The following is a 25,452-nucleotide window of genomic DNA, read 5'->3' as shown; positions in this document are numbered from 1 at the left end:
TATCGCCTGTTTTTTATTCTATATTATCTTCACCTTTTCAAAACAAAGTCTGTAGGCTGAAGAGCGGCTTACTAAGCTGCTGCCAGCCCGCCCCCTTCGGGGGGAATCGAAATTCAATAAAGGAAAAAAAAAGTGAAAGGCAATCTCTCAAATTGTTGTGAATGAGGTACCTGCCCGTTAGTTTTGAAAACTGTCGACAGGGGCGCCACAGAGTGTAGTTGCTGAAAATGTCTGCTTACGAGGCAGTTAAAGCATTTTGTGCGCTGGAATTTGCCCGCTGCCAATCGTCAGTGACTATTCAAAGGCCTTTGACGTGATACCACCTGTGCCGTTTCCAACAAGACAGTCTACGGACCGCTTCTTTTTCGAGAGAACTGCCAATAGTATCACCTACCTCGAAGTGCTGCAATTGTAAATCGTGCCACAACTTGAAACTGAAAGCAGGAGTTTCATCTTGCAGCACTATAGCGCGCCCCCCCCCTCCCCCCCCCCCCCCCCGCGCACACCTCCACAGCTGTGTATACGAGATTACCGGAACGAGATGTTGCCACATCTCAGGATAGGCCGTGACGCGGGCACTCTCCAGGTGCTACTCGAGTGTCCACAGAGGTCGCCGGACTTGACACCTTCAGATTTTTTTCCTGTGGGGTTACATCGAGGTTTGCACTTCTGTCCCAGTTCTACGGCAGAACCTCAATACTTGCGACACACAGTGGAGCAGCTGTTCTTACTGTCTACCCAGATATGTTGGGTATGAGCAGAGTTGGACTACCGATTATGTGTACAGTATGAGGAAGGATGGACACATAGAACATTTATAAACATTGTAAAAAATATTGTGAGGTCCGTCTTTCATATACTGTATCATTTATTACGTTATTCTTGGCTGTTTATCTCTACCAAATTTCTGAAATGTTTCACAGACTTATAATTACTGTGTATATAGACTCATTCCATGACCAAGTAGCTTAGGATAGCATGGTACCACGGACGTGAAATATAAATAAAATGCTTTTTTAAAAGTCTTCTTGAAGCAGTTTGCTCGTTTGGCCAAAGAAGTCGATGTTACACACTGAGTGAAAGGAACCTAGGAGTGAAATTGCATGTTCGTGTTGATATTGTCTGTGTAGCAGAAAAACCTTTTTCGAAACATTTTTACTTGAGTTAAACAATGCAGACACTTATTGACACTCATGAAAATATCGGCATTCTCTGAATACATCTCATCAATGGGATTTCCGTCATCTATGACATACAGAAGCGATGGTTATTTTTCTTTTATTATCTTTTCTTACCCTTCACTCAATACGGTTAGTGAGGGATAATAGTGGTACAAAATTATAACGTTTATACGATCAAAAATTTTAGAAGTATACAAAAATTTATCTTAATATATCGACAGAGTCCTTAAAATACATGATTTTAGGTACAACATGATAGTTATTTCACAATCTATAAACTGAATGAAACGATTCATTGTAATTATGTAGTGTGAGCAATGCAAAGAGACCAATATGAAGTGAAGGATGAAAATCACACAAACTCTCGATTCTATGTGGTGGGCCTTCACTTAAAGATTTTTGGAGTCTGGAAAAAATGAATATGGAAGTTAAGTACTTTAGTAAACAGGTAATGGATTAGGTGTGGAATGGATATTGGGCGTGAAGTTGTGAAGGTTTTTCTGGAGAGCTGAATGGAGGGATAATAAAAACAGGAATAATGGGTAATAAATGAAAGATTAGTACAGAGAAGAGAAAGAGGCGAGTATGGATATGGAGAAAGAAAGAAAGGGCCCATGACAGCTGAGTCAAAAGGGGTTCAATGAAAATGTTCTAGGAGATGATGTGAAAATTATGTAGGTGTAAGGTAGAGGTATGAGCTGTTACAGACGTGGCAGTGTGTAAAGACAGGAGGCTAGACAAGAAAAGATACTTTGGATGGTATCAGGTATTTTGGAGCTGTAGGATATTCTCATGTGTTCATTCACAGTGAAGAGAGGACATAATTTGATGAGTGGCTAATTGACTCACCTGCGGGACAAGAAAGGGACAGAGAACGAGAAGTGAATGCTGTTTGAAGACTTAAAATACTTGTACAATTTTGGGGTTCAGGTGGCCAAGTCACATTTAAAAAGGTGTGCACTTTATACACCAAGGTTTGAAAATGTAAATAATGGTGGGGAAGCTTCATTCCTGAAGTGTAGCTGGCTAATTCTTTTACGTTATTGCGTACCTTCAACTCTATAGTAATTAGTGAAGTCATTTGTAATACATACAAATTGAAATGTTTATTGGTGAAGTTCACAATAATGTAAAAACCACCCATGGCCACTCACTGGTACTTCTTTCTACATTAGTTACCCTGATTGAATGAGACAACTTGAGTAATAGTGAGATAGTATGTGCTGGTACAAATGTTTGCAGAATTATGAGGAGGATATTGGTGTTTAACGTCCCAGCGACAACGAGGTCATTAGAGACGGAGCACAAGCTCGGATTAGGAAAGGATGGGAAAGGAAGTCGGCCGTGCCCTTTCAAAGGAACCATCCCAGCATTTCCCTGGAGCGATTTAGGGAAATCACGGAAAACCTAAATCAGGATGGCCGGACGCGGGATTGAACCGTCGTCCTCCCGAATGCGATTCCAGTGTGCTAACCACTGCGCCACCTCGCTCGGTTTTGCAGAATTAAGGTAGGGTTACTAAATACAGGGTAAGCCATTACTTTTGGTATCAATAGTGATGCAGATATAATGAGAAAAGATGGTACATATTTTTAGCAACGGTTTGACATCGTGTGCAGCAAGCCGAGAGTCTGGGATGGGACAGATTGTGTAGTTTTAAACTTTGTGGAGTAGGGACTGGTCAAAGTTCGCGTCATTGTGGGTGATGTCATTAGGATAGATTGTAAAGTGGTTAATTCTGGAGACGTTGTTCGGTAGAGGGAGTAGCAGAGAGCAGATAGCATTGGGACATATAGGCTTTGCTGCAGTGTGGCTCGATATGACAAATGGGGAAAGTCTTCTGAAGAAAGAAAGGCACGCTATTAGACTGTTGCGATAGAAGTGATTGGCTTCAAAGTTTTATACCTAAGGCTTCCCAATAGGTTTACAATCATATGTGGAGGTAGTCCTGGATGTGAACAGGTAAACTATTGGGATTTCGCATCCAGGTAGGGTCTATAGAGCGACAATCGGATAGACCGTTTGATACTTGATTCCAGTGATGATGTTTTCTGCAGTGATTTAGCTGGAATGGTAGGTTAAAAGTGGGATAGTGATTGTGTGACCATGGAAAGAGTCATTAGACACCAGCACTTGATTCTGACACGGGGAAGTTACTGTGGGCATTGAGAGTGATGGTAGTGCTGGAGATAGAGAAGGTCTTAGCTGTGCCTGTGAGAAAGTCAAGAGGATTAGAATGACGGGAAAAAGGTTTCACAGCTTACAGGAAAGTGATTGGGTAAGATGGTGAATGCTTTAGGGATTGTTGATGAACAGTGGTGTACCTAAGTCGAGCACTGAGAACTTCATCTCAACACACAGATTGTGGACTGTGTCTTCACTTTGTAAGCCTGTAAGAAGGTCACATTGAGGACAAGGGTTTGAAGTTTGTGTTCACTGAGTGTCCTCATGAACAGAATCGTGGTTTTCAGAAACACGAGATCTTGTGGCAAAGGAGGTTTCAGCAATGTCGTAGTTTACTTAACGTTAGGGAGTAGTATTCAGGTTAAGGGGAGTGTGATAAGGCTTACAGAAGGGAACTGAGATGGTTGTAAACGACGTGTACTTGATGAATGGCTCTCAGGTATCCAGTCGGATGGCAGTGTTGAGATACCATGAGACATCCCCCAGTCTCGCCCAAACCATTTTCAGGCAAAGTCACTATATCAAAAAGTTATGAGTGTGGCGTGTCAGATTATCTCGACAATACCATTCAGCTGGAAACAATATTTCATTAGTAGCTTACACCAGGGACCATTTTATTCACACAGAAGCGTGCTGTGTTGGAACAGCAGGTGGCTAAGAGATCAAGGTGGCATATGGAACAGGCGATAAGGTAAAAAATGGTCAAATGGCTCTGAGCACTATGGGACTTAACATTTGAGGTCATCAGTCCCCTAGAAATTAGAGCTACTTAAGCCTAACTAACCTAAGGACATCACACACATCGATGCCCGAGGCAGGATTCGAACCTGCAACTGTAGCGGGTCCAATAAGGCATACAGGATGGTATGTAAGTGCATGGTAAGTATATGGTAACTGCTTTACTTGAGAAAAGTCATGAATCGTGATCTGGAGCACTATTTACATCAGCTAATGAATGTGATAAAGTCCATGAGCTGGAAACTTGTATCATTTTATGAAAAAAAGGTAGTGGCTCAGTTGGAAGAGCATTACTGGTGGCAGATGAGAGCCTGGGTTCCTGTTGTGGTCCAATACATTGTTCCAAGTGATCAAGTGAATGTCTGATGTTAGAAAAAGTGAGACCGTGTTACTACCATTCGCTGATTCGTGTACGAATGTGGGTTCATCCAGAGGAATGGTGATCACTGTAACATCCAGATTTGTCGAGGTGAGGAGGCTCATCTGCAGGTGCAGGACAAACTCCACACTCGGGCCCCGCCAGACAGCTGCCTCTGCACCTCCTCCAGTGACCGGTCCTTCGTCTCGGGAACCACGAAGAACACGAACAGGGCGCCGGCGACTGCCACAGAGCCGAAGATCCAGAAGGTTCCCTGGACGCCGACGGCGGAGCTGAGCTCGCTGAAGAAGGTGGTGACCAGGAAGGAGAAAGTCCAGCTGACGAGGCAGCAGAGGGAGCCCGCAAAGGCGCGCACCTCGGGGGCGTACAGCTCTCCGAGCAGCACCCAGGTGACGGGCCCGAGCCCCAGCGAGAAGGCCACCACGAACAGGCAGAGGCTGGCGAGGGGCAGCCAGTCCAGGCCCTCGGCCTCGCCACTGGAGTCCAGCTGGAAGTAGGCTCCCAGGAGCAGTGCGCACAGCCCCACCACTGCGGCGGACGCCACGAGCAGCGGCCTGCGACCCGCGCGGTCCACCACCAGTGACGCCACCAGCGTCGCCACCACCTGCATGGCGCCCACCACCACAGCAGACGTATCCGCCTCCAGGGCTCCGCCCGACGCTCTCTGCAACACCGACATGTCGAAACATCTCAGGTCCCTGCTTTTGGAAGGCAACGTAGATGACAGATACAGTAAGGCGGGTTGCACACTGGGATGCAATCAATGAAGGTAGGGCAGGGGAGCATGTGCCCACTTCTACGTGGGTCGTGCTGTGTCTAGGACACAGTTCACTGTGTGAGCACCACACATGCCCACTCACACGGATGGTGTCTCAGAATGATGATGATGATAGTGAAGGTGAAGGTGATGGAGAAATATTGATACAAAGGCAAATCAAAGAGTATGTTACACTTCCAAGTTATGGCCATTTATTAAACCACATACACATAGGGAACACAGCTACGGCAATATGCAATGTAAGTTCAGTTCCCCATAGAGTCTCCAACAGACTGTAAAAATTCCTCGGAATGAGCAACCAAGTTTTCGATTCCAGATGCGGAGAAATCACCCCCAGCGCAATGTGACCACCTGGATACAGCTGCTTTCACTATGTCATTGTTTCGGAATCGTCGTCCACTGAGATCGTCTTTCATCTTGCTGAATACATGATAATCGCATGGCACTAGGCCTGGATCTCACACTTGAATCGCTCAGCAGTTCTGCATTACACTGTTTGATCATTGTTAGCAAAGTCCAAATTTCCATTGTTTTGAAGAGACAGACACTCCTGGAGTCATGATATGATCAGTGTTTGGATATCACCTCGTGTCCTAGCTGGTGGGGATTGAGTGAATCCTGGTGGTACAAAAGCACTTCAAGGACATCCTCATCTCTTCTCTCTCATGTGACAGTCTCATGTGCCATTTGTCAACAGGATACTGGTCGTTCACACGTGCCAAATTTCTTTATGAAATTTGTGCACCATGTTGAGGTAATCACATGGCCAGCACGATCTCCAGATCTATTCCCAACAGAAGATGTGTGGAACCACGTTAAATGTCAACTGACTTAGTGTCAGCATCCAGATATTAAGGGTCAGGTGAAACACCTGTGGGCCAGCTTGCCTCAGGATGCGGTATAACTGTTTCACGGCTTCTTCTCAACCAAATCAGCACGTACATCCAGGCCACAGGTAGGGTAACGCCGCACTAGTAAGTGGGCTCATACTGCCAATTTCTTTTTCAATTTGGATTTAATTTGAAATTACTGAAGTAACATCACACATCCTCCCACCCCGTCAAGTTTCTTCGTTTTTTCCTCCCTCTGGGTGTTCGGCTTTTTGTCAGGCAGTGTATTGTTGCTATTATTTAAATTCTAGAAATCTGTAGAGTGTTAAATGTAGTTGGTTGGTTGGTTGACTTGAGGGGAAGGAACAAAACAGGAAGGTCACCAGTCCCATTGGGTTATGGAAGGGTGGGGAACCATCCCAGCATTTCCCAAAGAAATTTAGGGAAATCACAGAAAACGTAAATCAGGATGGCCAGAAGCGGGTTGAACCATCATACTCCCAAATGCGAATCCAGTGTGCTAACCACTGCGCCACATCACTCGGTATTAAATGTGAGTTTCGCAATATGTGATATTTGGGAGGAGTGGTCGTGGGGGGGGGATGGGGATATGGTGGGAAACCAACCCCAGAACTGAACTGTGGATCTGTTGTTGCAGTCTTCCACACTATGCTGCCCCAAATTCGAAACTGCACAGCAGCAAAGTTACATAATTATTTTTTCTTTTGTTCATAGTTACATATCTCTTGTTCTGATTGAAATGACTCCACCACAGTACCACGGCATGCTGTTAGATGAGCCAAAATAAAATGGCGCTGCCGATTGCCAGATTTGAGATTGGTGGGGGTCATTCCTTTCCTGCATTAGTAGGTTAACAATGTGACAACAATCCATGTTGAATTGGTAGAAGTGTACACCAACAGTGAACCACCATATGCCATGTGGTTAGCTGGCAGGAATGCTTTTAGTGCAGCAAAAAACAAAAAAGCTGAATGAGAAAGAACTGTATCTGTGTGAAGAACAAGAAAGTGGAAGAGAGGTGGAGGCATCAATGTTTGGAGACCAGGGGTATCACAGTCAATCTGATAGTGAGAAATGTCAGAATTAGTCACAGATCAGTTTTCATTATCTTGGATGGCCCATTGAGCATGGCAAAGGTCGCCACCCAATGGCTTCCTGACTGCTTATGCCAATTGTAAAGGCCACCAAATCGATGCAGCTGTGAAGATGCGGCAACTCTCTGAGGCCAGTCCAGAGGACTTCTTTAGCTGCCTGATCTCCATGGCCGAAGTACTGGGTGTATTACAGGGACACTGAGACAAAAGAGCAAAGCAAGAACATGTGCATTCATCACTATCAGAAAACTCGAAAACTCAACCAATATCGGAGAAGCTGATGATGTGTGTGTTCGCGACTGCTACAGTGTGGTTGGTCTACTAGCAGATTACACTCGTAAGTGTAAATCAGTCACAGGAGCATACAACTGAAATCTCTTGCAAGGTTATGGGAGGCTGTGATGATGAAGTGTAGCGAGAAGCTGTCCGACTAGGTGCCACTGGTCGATGAAAATGCACAGTCTGTAGGATTCTGTGACCATTGTCACTGAAGTTGAAATCTGCTGAGTCGTTAGGCCACGTCATATTTCTTCGCACGGTCGCTGTTTCGACCCCTGTGCTGGGATCTTCCTCAAGATCTTATGCTGCAGATTGTCTCAGTCTACAACGGACAGTAAAAGATCCTGAAGTAGATCCCAGCAGAGGGGTTGGAATGTCGATCACTCTGAGAAATATGACACGATTAGGCTGGCCAGAGTGGCTGTGCGATTCTAGGCATTACAGTCTGGAACCGCGAGACCGCTACAGTCGCAGGTTCGAATCCTGCCTCGGGCATGGATGTGTGTGTGCTGTCCTTAGGTTAGTTAGGTTTAAGTAGTTCTAAGTTCTAGGGGACTGATGATCTCATAGGTTGAGTCCCATAGTGCTCAGAGCCATTTGAACCATTTTTTGACACGATCAAACAACCCAGAGCATTTTAACTTCAATGCCCCAGATTGCCCTGGACAGGTCACAGTCACACAGTGTGTCTCTTTGCCGTGCAAAATTTTTCCTCATCTCCCTTATTCTCCTGATACGGCACCCTTGGCCTTCTTGCGTATCCAGAACCAGGACACAGTGATTTTCAAGGTGGAATGTTTCTTCAACAGCCAAAATTCAGTCTTGTACAACTAAGTGATGCACTGTTGGAAAAAATGTGTCACATTCATGGGTGAATATGAAGGGATAGATAACAATACCAGCAATGTTCATGACCACAGCTTCTCAAGGTGCCACAGATGAAATTTTAACCCAATAAGAAGGGGCACTAGATTGTAAAAATAACATTAAAAAAAGATTTGTACTCTTGCCCATTATGGCCGCTCTGTGGTCTTTGTGTGGACCCCAGACCATATTGGGATACCCGGCAATGAACATGTTGACAGCCTGGCCAAACAAGCCACCAGTAAACCATCTCTGGACATTAGCCTCCCGGAGATTGATTTGCGAGCGATGTTACGCCGCAAAGTTTTCCAACTTTGGGACACTGAATGGCGCAACCTGACCACGCCAGACAAACTCCGTCCTATCAAGGAGACGACGAGTGTGTGGCGGTCATCCATGTGGGTCTCTCGCAAGGAGTCCGTTGTCCTATGCCCGCAGCGCATTGGGCACTCACATGTGATGCAAGGCCACTTATTGCGCCGTGAGGACCCACCTCTATGTCGGTGCCGATCCGCTTTGACGGTGGTCCACATTTTGTTGGAGTGTCCGCTTTTAGCTGTGCTCAGGCAGACGTTAGCGCTACCTGACACGTTCCCTGCCCTTTTAACAAATGACACTGCCATGGCAGGCTTAGTTCTGCGTTTTATTCGGGCAGGGGGTTTTTAATCACGTAATCTGAGTGTTAGTTATGCCTTTTTTGTTTTGAGTCTGGCCTTTGGCCTACGATTTTAGACTGGGTTTTAGTGTGTTTCTCGGTGGTTGGCTTTTCCTTTATTATCTCTATGGTCGGCCAACCACTGTCACACTCTGTGTGATTTTAATTCGTTTTGTCTGGTCTCTGTGTATGTCTTTCTTGTCTTGTGTCGTCTGTCGTCTTTTCCATAGTCGTTTTTATTCTCTGTGGGTGTTTTCAGATTTGGACCAAGGGACCGATGACCGTAGCAGTCTGGTCCCTTTAATCCCAGAAACCAACTAAGTTAGATTTGTACTAGTGCGGACTATCTTAGATGGTGCATTCTCTTGGCCAAACTTCCCTCACTGTGAATCGTCACAAGAGTCACTGGCAGATTTTGCTCACCAGGAAGATATCGGACGCGTAGAAAAGCACAGCGTTGATGCCACAGAGCTGGAAGCACGTGACGAGCCCCAGCCCCGCGACGATTCCCCGACCGGCAGCAGGGGTGCTCAGCCCCTCACGGAGGGACCCGGACCCCCCGTTCCCGGATTCCTCCTCCAGAGCCGCCCTCGCCTCGGCCAGCTCCGCCTCCGTGTCCCAGCGCGGTCCCCTCAGCCAGCGGAGGGCCGCCCGGGCCTCGGCCTCCCGGCTACCCTGCAGCAGGTAGGGGGGAGTCTCGGGCACCAGCGAGAGTGCCACCAGGAAGACCGCAGGCACCAAGGCGCAGCCCACAGAGGTCCAGAACAGGCCGGTCACCGCACCCAGCACGTAGACGTAGAGGGTGCCGACGGTGAGCAGCAGTTGGAAGTAGCCGCACAGCGCTCCCCGGACTTCCTTCTGGGCCACCTCGGCGATGTACACCGGCGCCAGCACGTTGAAGGCTCCTCCCGCAGCACCGGTCAGCAGGCGGCCCACGCACAGCAACGCCAGCTGCAGATAGAGGCTCCCTGAGTAATCTAACATGTATGTCTGGACACACAATTGGTCACCCCTTCAAAAGAGAACACTGTTTGTGAGGAGCAATGTAGATGATTTGAAAAAAACCTCAGCAGCCACTTTGTTGTTTTTGTTAGTCTCCAATTTATACTCTCTGATCAAAAGAACCAAGTCAGTCATATGTAGTGTGGAATTCACCACTAGATATCATGAGAGGTGGGCCCCTACAGTATAAAACGAGATGTTGTCAGCAGAGAAGCAGTAATTTTTACATGATTTTTAAACCACTTCAGGAAATCCAGCCAGATAATATTTACAGCGACCGCCTATAACTATGTGATCAAAAGTATCCGGACACCTGACTGAAAATTACTTACAAGTTCGGGGCGCCCTCCATCGGTTCAAATGGCTCTGAGCACTATGGGACTTAACATCTGAGGTCAACAGTCCCCTAGAACGTAGACCTACTTAAACCTAACTAAATTAAGGACATCACACACATCCATACCCGAGGCAGGATTCGAACCTGTGACCGTAGCAGTCACACAGTTCCGGACTGAAGCGCCTAGAACGCTCGACCACCGCGGCCGGCCCCTCCATCGGTAATGCTGGAATTCAATATGGTGTTGGCCCATCCTTAGCCTTGATGACAGCTTCCACTCTCGCAGGCCTATGGTCAATCAGGTGCTCGAAGCTTTCTTGGGAAATGGCAGCCCAGTTTTCACAGAGTGTTGCATGGAGGAGAGGTATCGATGTCGGTCGGTGAGGAGTTCCAAAACATCCCAAAGGTGTCCTATAGCATTCAGGTCAGGATTCTGTGCAGGCCAGTAGATTACAGGGATTTTATCATCGGGTAACCACTCCGCCACAGGCCGTGGATCATGAATGGGTGGTCGATGGTGTTGAAAGATGTAATCACCATCCCCGAATTGCTCTTCAACAGTGGGAAGCAAGAAGGCGCTTAAAACATCAATGTAGGCCTGTGCTGTGATAGTGCCACGCAAATCAACAATGGGCGCAAGCTCCTCCATGAGAAGTACGACCACACCATAACACCAGCGCCTCCGAATTTTACTCTTGGCACTAAATACTCTGGTAGATGATGTTCACCAGTCATTCGCCACACTCACACCCTGCCATCGGATCGTCACATTGTGTATCGAGATTCGTCACTCCACACAACGTTTTTCCATTGTTCAACCGTCCAATGTTCAGGCTCGTCACACCAAGCGAGGCGTCGTTTGGCATTTATCAGCGTGATGTGTGGCTGATGAGCAGCCGCTCGACCATGAAATCCACGTTTTCTCACCTCTCGCCTGTCATAGTACTTGCAGTGGATGCTGATGCAGTTTGGAATTCCTGTGTGATGGTCTGGATAGATGTCTGCCTATTAGACATTACGACCCTCTTCAACTGTTGGCGGACTCTGCCAGTCAACAGACGAGGTCGGCCTGTACGCTTTTGTGCTGTTCGTGTTCCTTCACGTTTCCACTTCACTATCACATCGGAAACACTGGAGCTAGGGACGTTAAGGAGTGTGGAAATCTCGCGTACAGACGTATGACCCAAGTGATACCCAATCACCTGACCACATTCGAAGTCCATGTGTTCCGTGAAGCGCCCCATTCTGCTCTCTCACGATGTCTAATAACAACTGAGGTCGCTGATGTGGAGTACCTGACAGTAGGTGACAGCACAGTGCACCTAATATGGAAAACTACGTTTCTGGGTTGGTCAGATACTTTTGATCATATAGTGTATTTCGGCTGGAGTACACCCCGTCATTTTCAAGGCACAAACTGCAACAGACATGAGATGTACGAGCAAATTTAAAAGCTCAGTTCTTGGAGTAATTCTGGAATAATAACACACAGACACAGACACACACACACACACACACACACACACACACACACACACACACAAACACACACTGTTCACTAGTACCACCAAGGATGACCAAAGTGAGAGGCATCGACAGTAAAAGACTAAGAACTAGCAAGTGAGATAACATTGACTCTGTCCTTTCCTTTTTTGACAAGGGAAAGAGCAGGATTCAAAGCAGAGTGTAAAAAAAAACCTGCATCCGTGTTTACAACGCTGCTCGCTACTTTAATCTCAACAACTCCCCTAATAAGCACAGCCGGCTGCTCACCAAATGACAAGAGAAGCAACAAAGAAGGAGGAGGCGGCAGGCACTGGACTGTTGTGAGACTGAAGAAGACACAGACTATGGGCCAGGGCAATTCTAGTGCATAAAAGACGCATAAATATAAGTATGTATAAGAATTTGTAATAAAAAAGTTTTAAACCTCAATATCTATGAAATATATTTTTTGCAATAAATGACCCTTTTTCTAAGAAACTACTCATGGTAGAGACATGAAACTTTCACATCATGCCAAGAGTGAGATTCAACACACATGGAACTAGAATAATTAAAATATCCTGAGTTGTTTTGTTTTTATGATCATTTATTCACAAAATCAGTCAAAAAATGAGTGTTTGGAAAAAAGAGGACATGCCCCACAATACAATTTTAGTAATAATTCTAGTTCAGTGTATCTAGAAAGGTGCATTCAATAATTATGGAAAATTGTAAGTTGGTGTCTTAAAGAGTTTCCACGATAATGGGTCACAAAATTAGATAAAATTTAACATTGGCGGCATAGGACATACAATGTCACCTTACGGCAATATTTTTTTTTGGAGGAATAAACCACCACTTGTATCTTCTACTGTTCATTTAAGTACAACCCAGGTTTCGGTCCATCATGTCATTTTCAGGTATTTGATTTTATGCCTTTAGCATATATTGCACGACACTCAGCACGTTGTCAAGTTCAAAGTTGGCCAAAGATTTAGAAAAATATTGGTTCCCCACGAAATGCCAGATGTAAAATCGTAACAGGTCATTAAATAATCGTTGGAGCGCGTCGTATTTACTAAAAACAGGCTTACGTTGGTAAATAAAAGATGAACACATGTCCCCAAAACATAAGGATGTTTAAGAACATCAGAGTGTATTCATTGTGCGACAGGGCGCAGAAGTGGTAGTATAGGCTGTGAACACTGGTGCTGGAGGATCACAAAATTCCACAGGTTATGCAGTCTGCACACACTACCATACAACAGTATAGCATTCCGAATGATACTCTCAGCTTATACCATCGCAAAATCACTTTGAACCTCGCCGCAACTAGACATGAAGCTACACGGTGATATTTATTGAACTGTATGAAGACAAACATAAATTAGTTAGAAACTACGGCGTTCACACACTTTATTCAATATGTAAACGTCACTACAGATGTTCGGATTTAGGTTATGACATATTCGGCCTGCCTGCCATCATTACCGAAATTCTGTGTGATCGCTGAAGTGTCAGAACATCGATGCCTGTTTTCAGCTGATCAATGGTTTTGAGGTCGTTGTTGTACACCTTGTCTTTAGTACAGCCCCACAAAATGGAGTCGCATGTGTTCAGATCCAGAGAATATGGGGGACAATGGAGGCTCTTGCCAATGGCCTCTGAGTAGCTCGGAACGAGAATGCGGTCCCCAAAGTGCTCCTCCAAGACATCAAACACTCCCTTGCTTTGATGGTGTCGAGCTCTGTCTCGCATGAATCACATCTCGTCGAAATCAGAGTCACTTTGGAAAACAGGAATGAAATCCTCTTCCAAAACCTTCACATACCGTTCGGTAGTTACCATGGTATTGAAGAATATCGCACTGATTATTCCATGACTGGACACTGTCCACCACACAGTCACCCATTTAGCGTGGGGACTTCGCGATTGCGAAATGCGGATTCTCAGTCCCTCTAATGCGCTAGTTCTGCTTATTGCAGAACCCATCCAAATGAAAGAGGGCTTAGTTGCTAAACCAAACGAATTAAACAATACAATGCACATACTAATTTCCACGGTGCCCTGGAGCCAACTGTGCAGTCGGAATGTCATAATGCAAACCGTTATTTGATGTACACCACTGCCCATTAAAATTGCTACACTAAGAAGAAATGCAGATGATAAACGGGTATTCATTGGACAAATATATTATACTGGAACTGACATGTGAATACATTTTCACGCAATTTGGGTGCATAGATCCTGAGAAATCAATACGCAGAACAACCACCTCTGCCCATAAAAACGGCCTCGATACGCCTGGGCATTGAGTCAAACAGAGCTCAGATGGCGTGTACAGGTACAGCTGCCCATGCAGTTTCAACACAATACCACAGTTCATCAAGAGTAGTGACTGGCGTATTGTGACGAGCCAGTCTCGGCCACCATTGACCAGACGTTTTCAGTTGGTGAGAGATCTGGAGAATGTGGTGGCCAGGGCAGCAGTCGAACATCTTGTGTATCCAGTAAGGCCCGTACAGAACATGCGGTCGTGCATTATCCTGCTGAAATGTAGGGTTTCGCAGGGATCAAATGAAGGGTAGAGCTACGGGTCGTAACACATCTGAAATGTAACGTCCTCTGTTCAAAGTGCCGTCAATGCGAACGAGAGATGACCGAGACGTGTAACCAATGGCACCCCATATCATCACGCAGGGTGATACGCCAGTATGGCGATGACGATTACACGCTTCCAATGTGCGTTCACCGCGATGTCGCCAAACACGGATGCGACCGTCACGATGCTGTAAACAGAACCTCGATTCATCCGAAAAAATTACGTTTTTCCATTCGTGCACCCAGGTTCATCGTCGAGTACACCATCGCAGGCGCTCCTGTCTGTGATGCAGCGTCAAGGGTAACCGCAGACATGGTCTCTGAGCTGATAGTCCGTGCTGCTGCAACCGTCGTCGAACTGTTCGTGCAGATGGTTGTTGTCTTGCAATCGTCCCCATCTGTTGACTCAGGACTCGAGACGTGGCTGCACGATCCGTTACAGCCATGCAGATAGGATGCCTGTCATCTCGACTGCTAGTGATACGAGGCCGTTGGTATCCAGCACGGCGTTCCGTATTACCCTACTGAACCCACCGATTCCATATTCTGCTAACAGTCATCGGATCTCGTCCAACGCGAGCATCAGTGTCGCGATAGGCTACAATCCGACCTTTATCAAAGTCGGAAACGTGATGGTACGCATTTCTCCTGCTTACACGAGGCATCACAACAAAGTTTCACCAGGCAACGCCGGTCAACTGCAGTTTGTTTATGAGAAATCGGTCGGAAACTTTCCTCGTGTCAGCACGCTGTAGGTGTCGCCACCGGCGCCAGCCTTATGTGAATGCTCTGAAAAGCTCATCATTTGCATATCACAGCACCTTCTTCCTGTCGGTTAAATTTCGCGTCTGTAGCACGTCATCTTCGTGGTGTAGTAATTTTAATGGCCAGTAGTGTAGTCCAATAATTGCGATCCCGTAAGAACAGCGTGCGGTGTGGTGGTGCGGAGGTGTACTCAAGGACTCACCGAGTCTCCCCAGATGAGGAAGGCCCAGCCGGCCAGGAATAGGGGTCCCAGGCAGAGCCCGGCCCGCTTGCGGCCCAGCACGTCGGCCAGCCTCCCCACGGGCAGCGAGAACGCCAGCGCCCCCAGCGACATGCAGCCCGACACCCAGGACATCTGCCACGACTGGTAGCACTGCGCTCCGGCCGCAGACGCGTAGCCGCACTGCAGCTCCGGGATGGCCACGCTGGTCCAGCCGAGTGTCGTGCCCAGCGCCCCGATGCTCACTGCGGACAGGTCCGGGTGGGGCCGAGGTCAGTCTGGGACTGTGGGTGTCTGCTGGTGGCTCTCACAAAAACAGTAGAATATCCAGAACGAGATTTTCACTCTGCAGCGGAGTGTGCGCTGATATGAACCTCTCTCGGTCTGGCACACAGTTTTAATCTGCCAGGAAGTTTCATATCAGCGCACACTCTGCTGCAGAGTGAAAATCTCATTCTGGAAACATCCCCCAGGCTGTGGCTAAGCCACGTCTCTGCAATATCCTTTCTTTCAGGAGTGCTAGTCCTGCAAGTTTCACAGGAGAGCTTCTGTTAAGTTTGGTAGCTAGGAGACGAGGTACTGGCAGAAGTAAAGCTGTGAGGACGGGGCGTGAGTCGTGCTCGGGTAGCTCAGTTGGTAGAGCACTTGCCCGCGAAAGGCAAAGCTCCCGAGTTCGAGTCTCGGTCCAGCACACAGTTTTAATCTGCCAGGAAGTTTCATATCAGCGCACACTCCGCTGCAGAGTGAAAATCTCATTCTGGAAACATCCCCCAGGCTGTGGCTAAGACATGTCTCCGCAATATCCGTTCTTTCAGGAGTGGTAGTCCTGCAAGGTTCGCAGGAGAGCTTCTCTAAAGTTTGGAAGTTAGGAGACGAGGTACTGGAAGAAGTAAAGCTGCGAGGACGGGGCGTGAGTCGTGCTCGGGTAGCTCAGTTGGTAGAGCACTTGCTCGCGGAAGGCAAAGGTCACGAGTTCGAGTCTCGGTCTGGCACACAGTTTTAATCTGCCAGGAAGTTATATATCAGCGCACACTCCGCTGCAGAGTGAAAATCTCATTCTGGAAACATCCCCCAGGCTGTAGCTAAGCCATGTCTCCGCAATATCCTTTCTTTCAGGAGTGCTAGTTGTGCAGGAGAGCTTCTGTAACGTTTGGAAGGTAGGAGACGAGATACTGGCAGAAGTAAAGCTGTGAGGACGGGGCGTGAGTCGTGCTTGGGTAGCTCAGTTGGTAGAGCACTTGCCCGCGGAAGGCAAAGGTCCCCAGTTCGAGTCTCGGTCCGGCACACAGTTTTAATCTGCCAGGAAGTTTCAATAGTAGAATATGTCGTCGTGTCAGGCAGGTAAAGTCCTCAATAGCTGGCCAAATGATCGTGACAGACAAGTGCAATATTCCGCCAATAGATCACGACAGGGTCATGATCATCAAATTGAGACATAGTTACACTATGCGAACAAAAGTATCCGGACAGCCCCAGAAAAATACGTTTTTCATATTAGCTGCATTGTGTTGCCGCCTACTGCCAGGTACTCCATGTAGTCATTGCGAGAGAGCAGAATGGGGCGCTTAGTGGAACTCACGGACTTCGAATGTGGTCAGGTGTTTGGGTGTCACTTGTGTCATACATCTCTACGCGAGATTTCCACACTCCTAAACATCCCTAGCTCCTCTGTTTCCGATGTGTTAGTGAAGTGGGAACATGAAGGGACACATACAGCACAAAAGCGTACAGGCTGACCTCCTCTGTTGACTGACAGAGACCGCCAACAGATGAATAGGGTCGTAATGTGTAATAGACAGACATCAATCCAGACCATCACAGAGGAATTCCAAACTGCATAAAGATCCACTGCAAGTACTATGATAGATAGGCAGGAGGTGAGATAACTTGGATTTCATGGGCGAGCGGTTGCTCATAAGCCACACAGCACGCCGGTAATTGCCAAACGATGCCTTGCTTCGTGTGAAGAGGGTAAACATTGAACGTGCGAACAGCAGATAAACGTTGTGTCGAGTGACACACCATGGTACACAATGTGGGCATCCAATGGCAATGTGTGGGTATGACGAATGCCCAGTGAACGTCATCTGCCACACTGTGTAGTGCCCACAGTAAAATTTGGATGCGGTGGTGTTATGGTGTGATCGTGTTTTTCATGGACGTGGCTAACACCCCTTGTTGTTTTGCCTGGCACTATAACAGCACAGGCCTATATTGATGTTTTAAGCGCCTTGTTGCTCCCCACTGTTGAAGAGCAATTTGGGGATGGTGACTGCACCTTTCAACACAATCGACCAACTGTTCATAATGCACGGCATGTGGCAGAGTGGTTACACGACAATAACATCCCTATAATGGTGTGGCCTGCACATAGTCCTGATCTGGATCCTATGGAACTACCTTTGGGATGAAACTGCCTGGCAGATTAAAACTGTGTGCTGGACCGAGACTCGGAACTCGGCACCTTTGCCTTTCGCGGGCAAGTGCTATTTCTGCAAGGTTCGCAGGAAAGCTTCTGTTAAGTTTGGAAGGTAGGAGACGAGGTACTGGCAGAAGTAAACCTGTGAGGACGGGGCGTGAGTCGTGCTTGGGTAGCTCAGTTGGTGGAGCACTTGCCCGCGAAAGGCAAAGGTCCCGAGTACAAATCTCGGTCGGGCACACAGTTTTAATCTGCCAGGAAGTTTCATATCAGCGCACAGTCCGCTGCAGAGTGAAAATCTCATTCTGGATACCTTTGGAATGTTTTGGATCGCCGAGTTCGTGCCGGGCCTCACTGAATGACATCAATACCTGTCCTCAGCGCAGCACTCCGTGAAGAATGGGCTGCCATTCGCCAAGAAACCTTCCAGCACCTGATTAAAAGTGTGCCTGCGAGAGTGGAAGCTCTCATCAAGGCTAAGGGTGGACCGACAGCATACTGAATTCCAGCATTACCGATGGAGGGCGCCGTGAACTTGTAGGTAATCAGCCAGGTGTCTGGATAATTTTCCTCATATAGTGTGTTTACTCCCTGGCTTGTAGTCAAGTCCCTCCTTATAGGTTATCAAATTCGTATCTCCCATAGGTATACGTTGACTAACCAAAACATTATGATCAGTGCCCACCACAAGAACAAATGCTGACATCGAGGACACGTTATCCAGTGAGGAAGGTATACATGCTGTAATACCTAGGCTATGGATGGAGATAGTTTTTGTTTTTTTTGTTTTACTGAAGTATACTTTTTCAACGTTGCTGGCACATTAAAACTGTGTGCTGGATAGAGAGTCGAACTCGGGACCTTTGCCTTTCGTTGGAAAGTGCTCTACCGGTTGATCTACTCAAGCACGACCCGTGACTCTTCCCCACAGCTCTTCCGCGAATACAGCTGCTACCATCCAAACTTCAAAGACGTTTTCGTGTGAAATTTGCAAGACTAGCACTCCAAGAGGAATGGACATTTTCTATTTCGACTGCGCCCGTGCACTGTTTCAAAAGTCTGTGGTGCCACCAGTTACCCATTTATGTAACCTGTTGAAATATAATGCTGTGCCTGGGAATGATGGTGTGTTGATGAAAGCATTTCATTGTATTCGGAATGAATCATGGTTCGGCACTACCGCAGATGACCATTCCAGTGAGTATTGTGGCGACACAGGGAGAGGTCCAGCCGGCCCGGTGGCCGAGCGGTTCTAGGCGGTTCAGTCTGGAACCGCGTGACCGCTACGGTCGCAGGTTCGAATCCTGCCTCGGGCATGGATGCGTGTGATGTCCTTAGGTTAGTTAGGTTTAAGTAGTTCTAAGTTCTGGGGGACTGATGACCTCAGATGTTAAGTCCCATAGTGCTCAGAGCCATTTGAACCATTTTTAGGGAGAGTTCCCATCCTTAAAATGTTTTGGAGAGCCACATTAGTGTTACTCCTGGTGAAGAAGTGCGCAAAGCCATCGATTATGGCTTCAGGTCACAGCTGTTGGGGACTGATTGAATCCTGATGGCACAACAGTGGGCCACAGATTTCCTGCACTCTTAAATTTACGCGTAATTTGACTCCATTTTGTAATCACTGAAGTAACTTCACATGCACTCTCAGTTCGTTAATTTTCATTTCGTTTCCTGTCCCCTTTCTGGGTGCTCCACTTTTTCTGCCAGACAGTCTGCGGTTTGTCTCTCTCAGGCCTTTCACATATCAAAGACCAAACTACAATAGATATGATAGTGAAATTGCTCCATAGGCTAGACAATCTCAAAGAATTTCTAACCACATATCAGTTCTGCCAACTACTGCCGCCAGAGTGTAGCAATGCGCACAATGGGTAGTGTGATTTTCAGAAAGATATTCGCCGATTACTAAGGAAATAAATTATCGTAGGTGGTATGGATGTTCAAATGGTTCAAATGGCTCTGAGCACTATGGGACTTAACTTCTGAGGTCATCAGTCTCCTAGAACTTGGAACTACTTAAACCTAACTAACCTAAGGACATAACACACATCCATGCCCGAAGGAGGATTCGAACCTGTGCGACTGTAGCACCTAGAACCGCTCAGCCACCACAGCCCGGCAGTATGGATGTGAGGCAGCTGCTGTGAAAACAATTAAGGACTAGTATTATATAGGTTTCTGGCAACTGGAAGTGTTCTGAATCATTTGGGTGGTGCACATCGTAATGTTTCATTAGAGACAGTGGAGGACACGAGAAAAGCATTTCTCAAAAGCCCCTTGAAGCATCCCCAACTGTTTTTTTTTTTTCTTTATTGTATTTCAATTCCCCATTGGGGCAGACTGGCAGCAGCATATGCGCTGCTCTTCAGCTGAAAGACATAGAACAAACTATAGAAGACATTTAAAAACAGCAAAGGAGAGAATAAGGTGAACATAGATATAAAAAAGGGGGAACATCATGGAAGGCAATAGAAAAAAAACGGGGTGACCGTAAGATGGAGATAAAAAACTGTTAAAACTGTTTAAAAGTAGCACACACAAAAAGCCACACACTGTGACAATTAAAAGAACACAAGGCACAGTATGACTGGAGCATAAAAGGTGTAGACGGATGGCGTAGCACATAACAAACACTGATGGCGAACTTCAAGGCAGTACACAATTAAAATCACACCTCTTGACGCACAGGAGAAACAGCACTAAACACAACACTGATGTGGCACACTGACGATGATCAATACAGAGGATCTGCCAGGCGGAAGGAGGTGAGGGAGACTGGAAGAAGGGAGGGAGGGGAAGAGATGGAGATGAGCGGGCAGTGGGCTGAAGAGGGCCAGGTAGGGAGGGATGTAGGAAGGAAAGAGGCAAGTATGGGGTGCAGGGTCTCAGGGGAGGGGGGGGGGAAGGAGGAAAATCCGCTCTGGGAGAAGGAGGGAAGAGGAAAAAAGGGGGCCCTGGGGAGGGGGGGGGGAACAAGGCCAGGTTATAGGTGGAAGGAAGGGTAGATGTCACGGCGAAGTTCGTCATCCGGGAGGGGGAGGCGTTGGAAATTGTCCTGATGAAGGAGATGGAGGGTGTGGAGGTGGAGAGAGGGAGGGATACAGCGATAGAGGCGCGGCAACGGGCGGGGGGTGGAGAGGAAGGAGGAAACCAGAGGGTGGGGGGGTATCAAGCCTGCGGACAATGTGAAGGATGCGGAGATGTTGGAGGAACAGGAGGAGGTGGGGGAAGGGGATCAGTTCATACAGGAGCCGTGTGGGGGAAGGAAGGCGGATACGGAAGGCAAGGCGGAGCTCATGGCGTTCAAGGATTTGGAGGGCCTTGTAAAAGCGGGTGGGGGCGGAGATCCAGGCAACGCTGGCAAAACAGAGGAGAGGACGGATGAGGGATTTGTAGGTGTGGAGGATGGTAGAAGGATGCAATCCCCATGTCTGGCCAGACAGGAGTTTCAGAAGGCGGAGACGGGAATGGGCTTTCTGCTGGACGGTCTGGAGATGAGGGGTCCAGGTGAGGTGTCGGTCGAGGGTGAGGCCAAGGTATTTCAGGGTGGGGGTGAGCTGGATGGGATGACCATAAAAGGTGAGGTAGAAATCATGGAGGCGAAAGGAGCGAATGGTGCGGCCTATGATGATTGCCTGGGTTTTGGAGGGGTTGAGACGGAGGAACCACTGGTTACACCAAGTGGTGAACTGGTGAAGGTGGGTTTGGAGGGTACGTTGAGAACGTTGAAGGGTAGGATAGAGAGCCAGGGAGGTGGTGTCATCAGCATACTGGAGAAGGTGGACTGGTGGGGGTGGCTTGGGCATATCAGCTGCATACAAGAGATAAAGGAGAGGGGAGAGGACAGAACCCTGGGGGACGCCAGCCGTGGGATAAAAGATACCGGAGTTGGTGTTGTGGAGGGTGACATAGGAAGGACGGTGCGAGAGGAAGGAAGCGACCAGACGGACAAAACTGATAGACAGGGCGTAGGTTTGGAGTTTAAAGAGGAGACCAGGATGCCATACACGGTCGTAGGCATTTTGGAGGTCAAGGGAAACAAAAATGGCGGAGGGACGGGAGTTGAGCTGGAGGGACAGAAGGTGAACAAGGTTGAGGAGTTGGTCTTCAGCAGAGGAGGAGGGTCGGAAGCCACACTGGGTAAGGGGGAGGAGATGGTGTTGAGCAAGGTGCTGATGGATACGGTGGGAGAGGATGGATTCAAGGACCTTACTGAAGACGGAGGTGAGGCAGATGGGACGATAGGAAGAGGTGGCAGAAGGGGGTTTGTTGGGTTTGAGGAATATGAGGACGCGGGAGGTCTTCCACAGGTCAGGGTAGAAGCCAGTAGAGAGGATGACATTATAGAGATGGGCGAGGACAGTCAGGAAGGAATAGAGGCTTTCTCAAAGGTGACGGTAGGTGACACAGTCGTGACCAGGGGCCATGTTGCGTTTGGACCGGAGGATAAGTTTAATGTCTTGTGCTGTGATGGGAGTGTTTATGTTGGAGGGGGGCAACTGCCCCAAGTACTGGAGACTAGGAGCAAGTGGAGTGATCGAGGTATCAGCACATCCCACGACGGTGGGGAAAAGAGAATAATCAAAGTGGGGATCATCGGGGATGGAGAAGACCTCGGAAAGGTGGGAAGCGAAGTGGTTGGCCTTACTGAGGTTGTCAGGAAGGGGGCGAGCGTTATGGAGAAGGGGGTAGTGGGGAGTGGAAAGGGAACCAGTAAGGCGATGGAAGGCGGACGAGTACTTGGAGGAGTTGATAGGGAGGGTGGCGTTGAGTCATGTGCAGGTCTGGCGCCAGTCTCGGCGTTTCGTTACTGTAATAAGGTTCCGTACGTGTCGCTGTATTTGCCGGTGGCGTTGGAGTGTATCCCTGTCACGAGTGCGCAGGTAGGAGCGATAGAGGCAGCGGGAGTCACGGAGGAGGAGGACAGCCTGCGGAGGAGAGTGGGACGGTGTGGGTGGATGGTTTTAGTAGGAACATGGGCCTCCACAGCGTCAGTAATTACCTTCTGAAGGAAGTACGAGGCATGGATGATGTCATCAGGATGGCGATAGGTAAGAGGGTGGCCTTCGACCTGGGTGGAGATGGAGTCCCGGTAGGCATCCCAGTTGGCACGGTGATAGTCATGGACGACCTTGGGAGGGGGTGCAGGGTGCGGAGCCGGAGGGGGGCGGTGAGCAGACGTTATGGTGAGAAGGACAGGGAGGTGATCGCTACCTGTGGGGTCAAGGACAGCGACAGTGATACGCCCAAGGTGGTTGGCGGAGGCAATGACAACATCGGGGGTGGTGTCACATTCGGGTCGGGTGTGCTGGGGAAGGGGAACAAGGTCACCTTGGATTGTGGAGGAACTGATGCCACCGCCGAAGGGCAGCAGGAGTGTGGCTATGGATGTTGAGGTCGGCGGCAATCACATAGGTGGAGAAGGTGCAGTCAATGTGCGAAATGAAGGAAGAGGAGAAGTGGAGGGACATAGATGGTGGCACAGGTAATGGTGAGGGAGGGGAAGAAGACGCTAAGGATAAGGTGTTCAGTGGGGTCATTGAGGAGAGGTTGTGGCCGGACGGGGATATGCTTAAGGTGGCCAATCACGACGCCACCCTGTGCACGAGGACCAGGGGCGTCAGTGTGATGGAGGGTATAGGGAGAGGTGTGGATAGAATGGTGGGGCTGGAGGAAGGTTTCGTTCAAGAGGAAGGTGTCGACCTGGTGGTGGGAGAGGGTGTGCATGAGGAGGTATTTGTTGGTGCGGAAGGAGCGAATGTTCTGGAAGAGGATGCGATACTCATGCCGCGCCATGGTGGGAAGGAGGTGGGGAAGAAAGGGAAGGGAAGAGACTTAAACTAGGGTGCTGAGGCAGGTGAAGGTGAAGTGGGCTTGGTTGTGGGAGTAGGTGGCGAAGGTGTTCAGGTGGAAAATGGAGCGAGCAGCAAGGGAGATTTGTCGGAAGGTCTGGGGGCACTGAAAAGGGTGAATGTTTTGGAGTACAACGGTAAGGAACCGGATGATGTCCTCGGCCGCGGGGGGTGGACGGAGGGAATTGTTGGGATGGACAGGGGGATCGACAGGATGAACTGGGATTGTAAGCTCAGGGGTGGCTGGAGGCGGTTTAGCTTTACACTTGTGGGAGTAGGTGGGATGGGGGGCATTGCAGGTGTTACAGGAAGGAGGAGCAGCGAGGTTGGGGCAGTTCTTAAGAAAGTGGGAGGCCTTGCAATGGGGACAGGTGGAGGGGTTTTTGCAGTTGGGAGTCAGGTGGTCATTGTACATCAGGCACCGCTGGCAACGGTAGGATTGGGGAGGGGATTTGGAAGATTCGACAGGGTGGCGACGGTGGTATATCAGGGCACCCTGGGTGAGGAGATGGTCAATGGATGGAGCAGACTCAGAGAACACCCGCGTGAGGTAGGTGGGACCAGAGGCATTGTGGATACGGTGGGCAGAGCGGATTTCCAAGTCCGTGTGGGAATTCAGGTCTGCCAACACTTCATCCTCTGTGATCACCGGGCTGAGCGACATGATGCGTGCGGGAGATGCAGATGACAAAGTGAGAGGGTGGGTGAGAGAGGGGAAGCCGACCACCTGAGGGGTGGCAGCAGAGGTGGCAACAGAAGCGTACGTGATGGCTGGGGTAGTAGTGGGAGTTGTTGAGGATGTGGAGGCTGGAGGAAGGGTGTAGAGGTGTGGGTATACAGCAGGGGAGGAGACAGGGGGATGGGTAAGTGGGGGAAGGGGAGGGGAGGTGTAAGGAGGGAGACCAGGGGCGGCACTCCAGGAAGTGACTGTGGGAGAGGGGGAGGGGGAGGTGTAGATGACAGTGGAGGTGGGAGGACTCAGACGAACGGCGACGGACAGACGGACGGGCAGCAGGCGGCGGCGGCGGCGATTACGGCGACGGCGATGGACAGCGAGTGGGCAGGCGGACGGACGAACAGCTACAGCAGCAAGCGGCGGGCGGGCGGGCGGACAGACAGACAGACAGACACAATCCTCGAAGATGGAGATTCCACCCTGAGAGTAGCCCAGGCTTTGCAATCTGACGCTTTCGAAGGAGGGGATCCAACCCTCTAGATGCCCCAACTGTTTTGTGGTTCACTTTTTAGGTACTCCACGTCGACGTCTGCTCGTAGATACGTATCGTCGGTAGGTTTTCCGCCTTTACTTCCCGACGTGACAGCGACGACTCTCCTTTGGGGTGCGGGCCTTGTGTTTTGCTATTACTGCGAGTCTTCCATATATCGCTTTTATTTAGTAATTTGCCCGGCTAAAACCCTCCCCTTTTATGATTAAGACAGCCTGCGCCACCTTTCGGAGGGAGTGGGGACGTCAAAGAGTCACAAAAGTTCATATTAAGCAGTCCGTAAAACACGTACACGTCCACTTCAGCTAGCGTTATCAGTTAACGCCTACGCTTTCCGCTAGATGGTGCTGACTTACTGCTGAATAGCTTTGGTTCCGTAAAACCTTCACTGATTAGCACTAGGTAAATGAAATAAGTTCAACACTCTTGTATTTCACTTTCACTCGATATTCAAGGATTAAGATGGCGATGGATGAAGGTCTATTTAAAAGGTTCCTAGCCTAGAGGAATCTAAATAGTCCGCAAATGCCGATATGCAC

At 48.6% G+C, this 25,452-nt stretch overlaps 1 protein-coding gene across 2 annotated transcripts in view; it reads right to left on the bottom strand.

Annotated features, from left to right (window-relative positions):
• Positions 1-1,033: 1,033 nt before the first annotated feature.
• LOC126213595 (facilitated trehalose transporter Tret1-like) overlaps positions 1,034-25,452 on the bottom strand; it is a 54,826-nt gene continuing 30,407 nt past the window's right edge. For both annotated transcript variants that reach the window (XM_049941456.1, XM_049941457.1), the window contains exons 3-5: positions 15,396-15,658; positions 9,427-9,954; positions 1,034-5,146 (exon numbers count right to left, since the gene is read on the bottom strand). In XM_049941456.1, coding sequence (XP_049797413.1) covers positions 4,583-5,146; positions 9,427-9,954; positions 15,396-15,658 — 1,355 coding nt within the window. In that variant the 3' untranslated portion in view covers positions 1,034-4,582. The remainder of the gene's footprint in view (positions 5,147-9,426; positions 9,955-15,395; positions 15,659-25,452) is intronic.

This window comes from Schistocerca nitens, chromosome 11 (assembly GCF_023898315.1).
Source record: "Schistocerca nitens isolate TAMUIC-IGC-003100 chromosome 11, iqSchNite1.1, whole genome shotgun sequence".
Classification (NCBI taxonomy): domain Eukaryota; kingdom Metazoa; phylum Arthropoda; class Insecta; order Orthoptera; family Acrididae; genus Schistocerca; species Schistocerca nitens.
The sequence above is the reverse complement of the archived record's forward strand: the minus strand, read 5'-3'. Positions and strand labels throughout refer to the sequence as shown.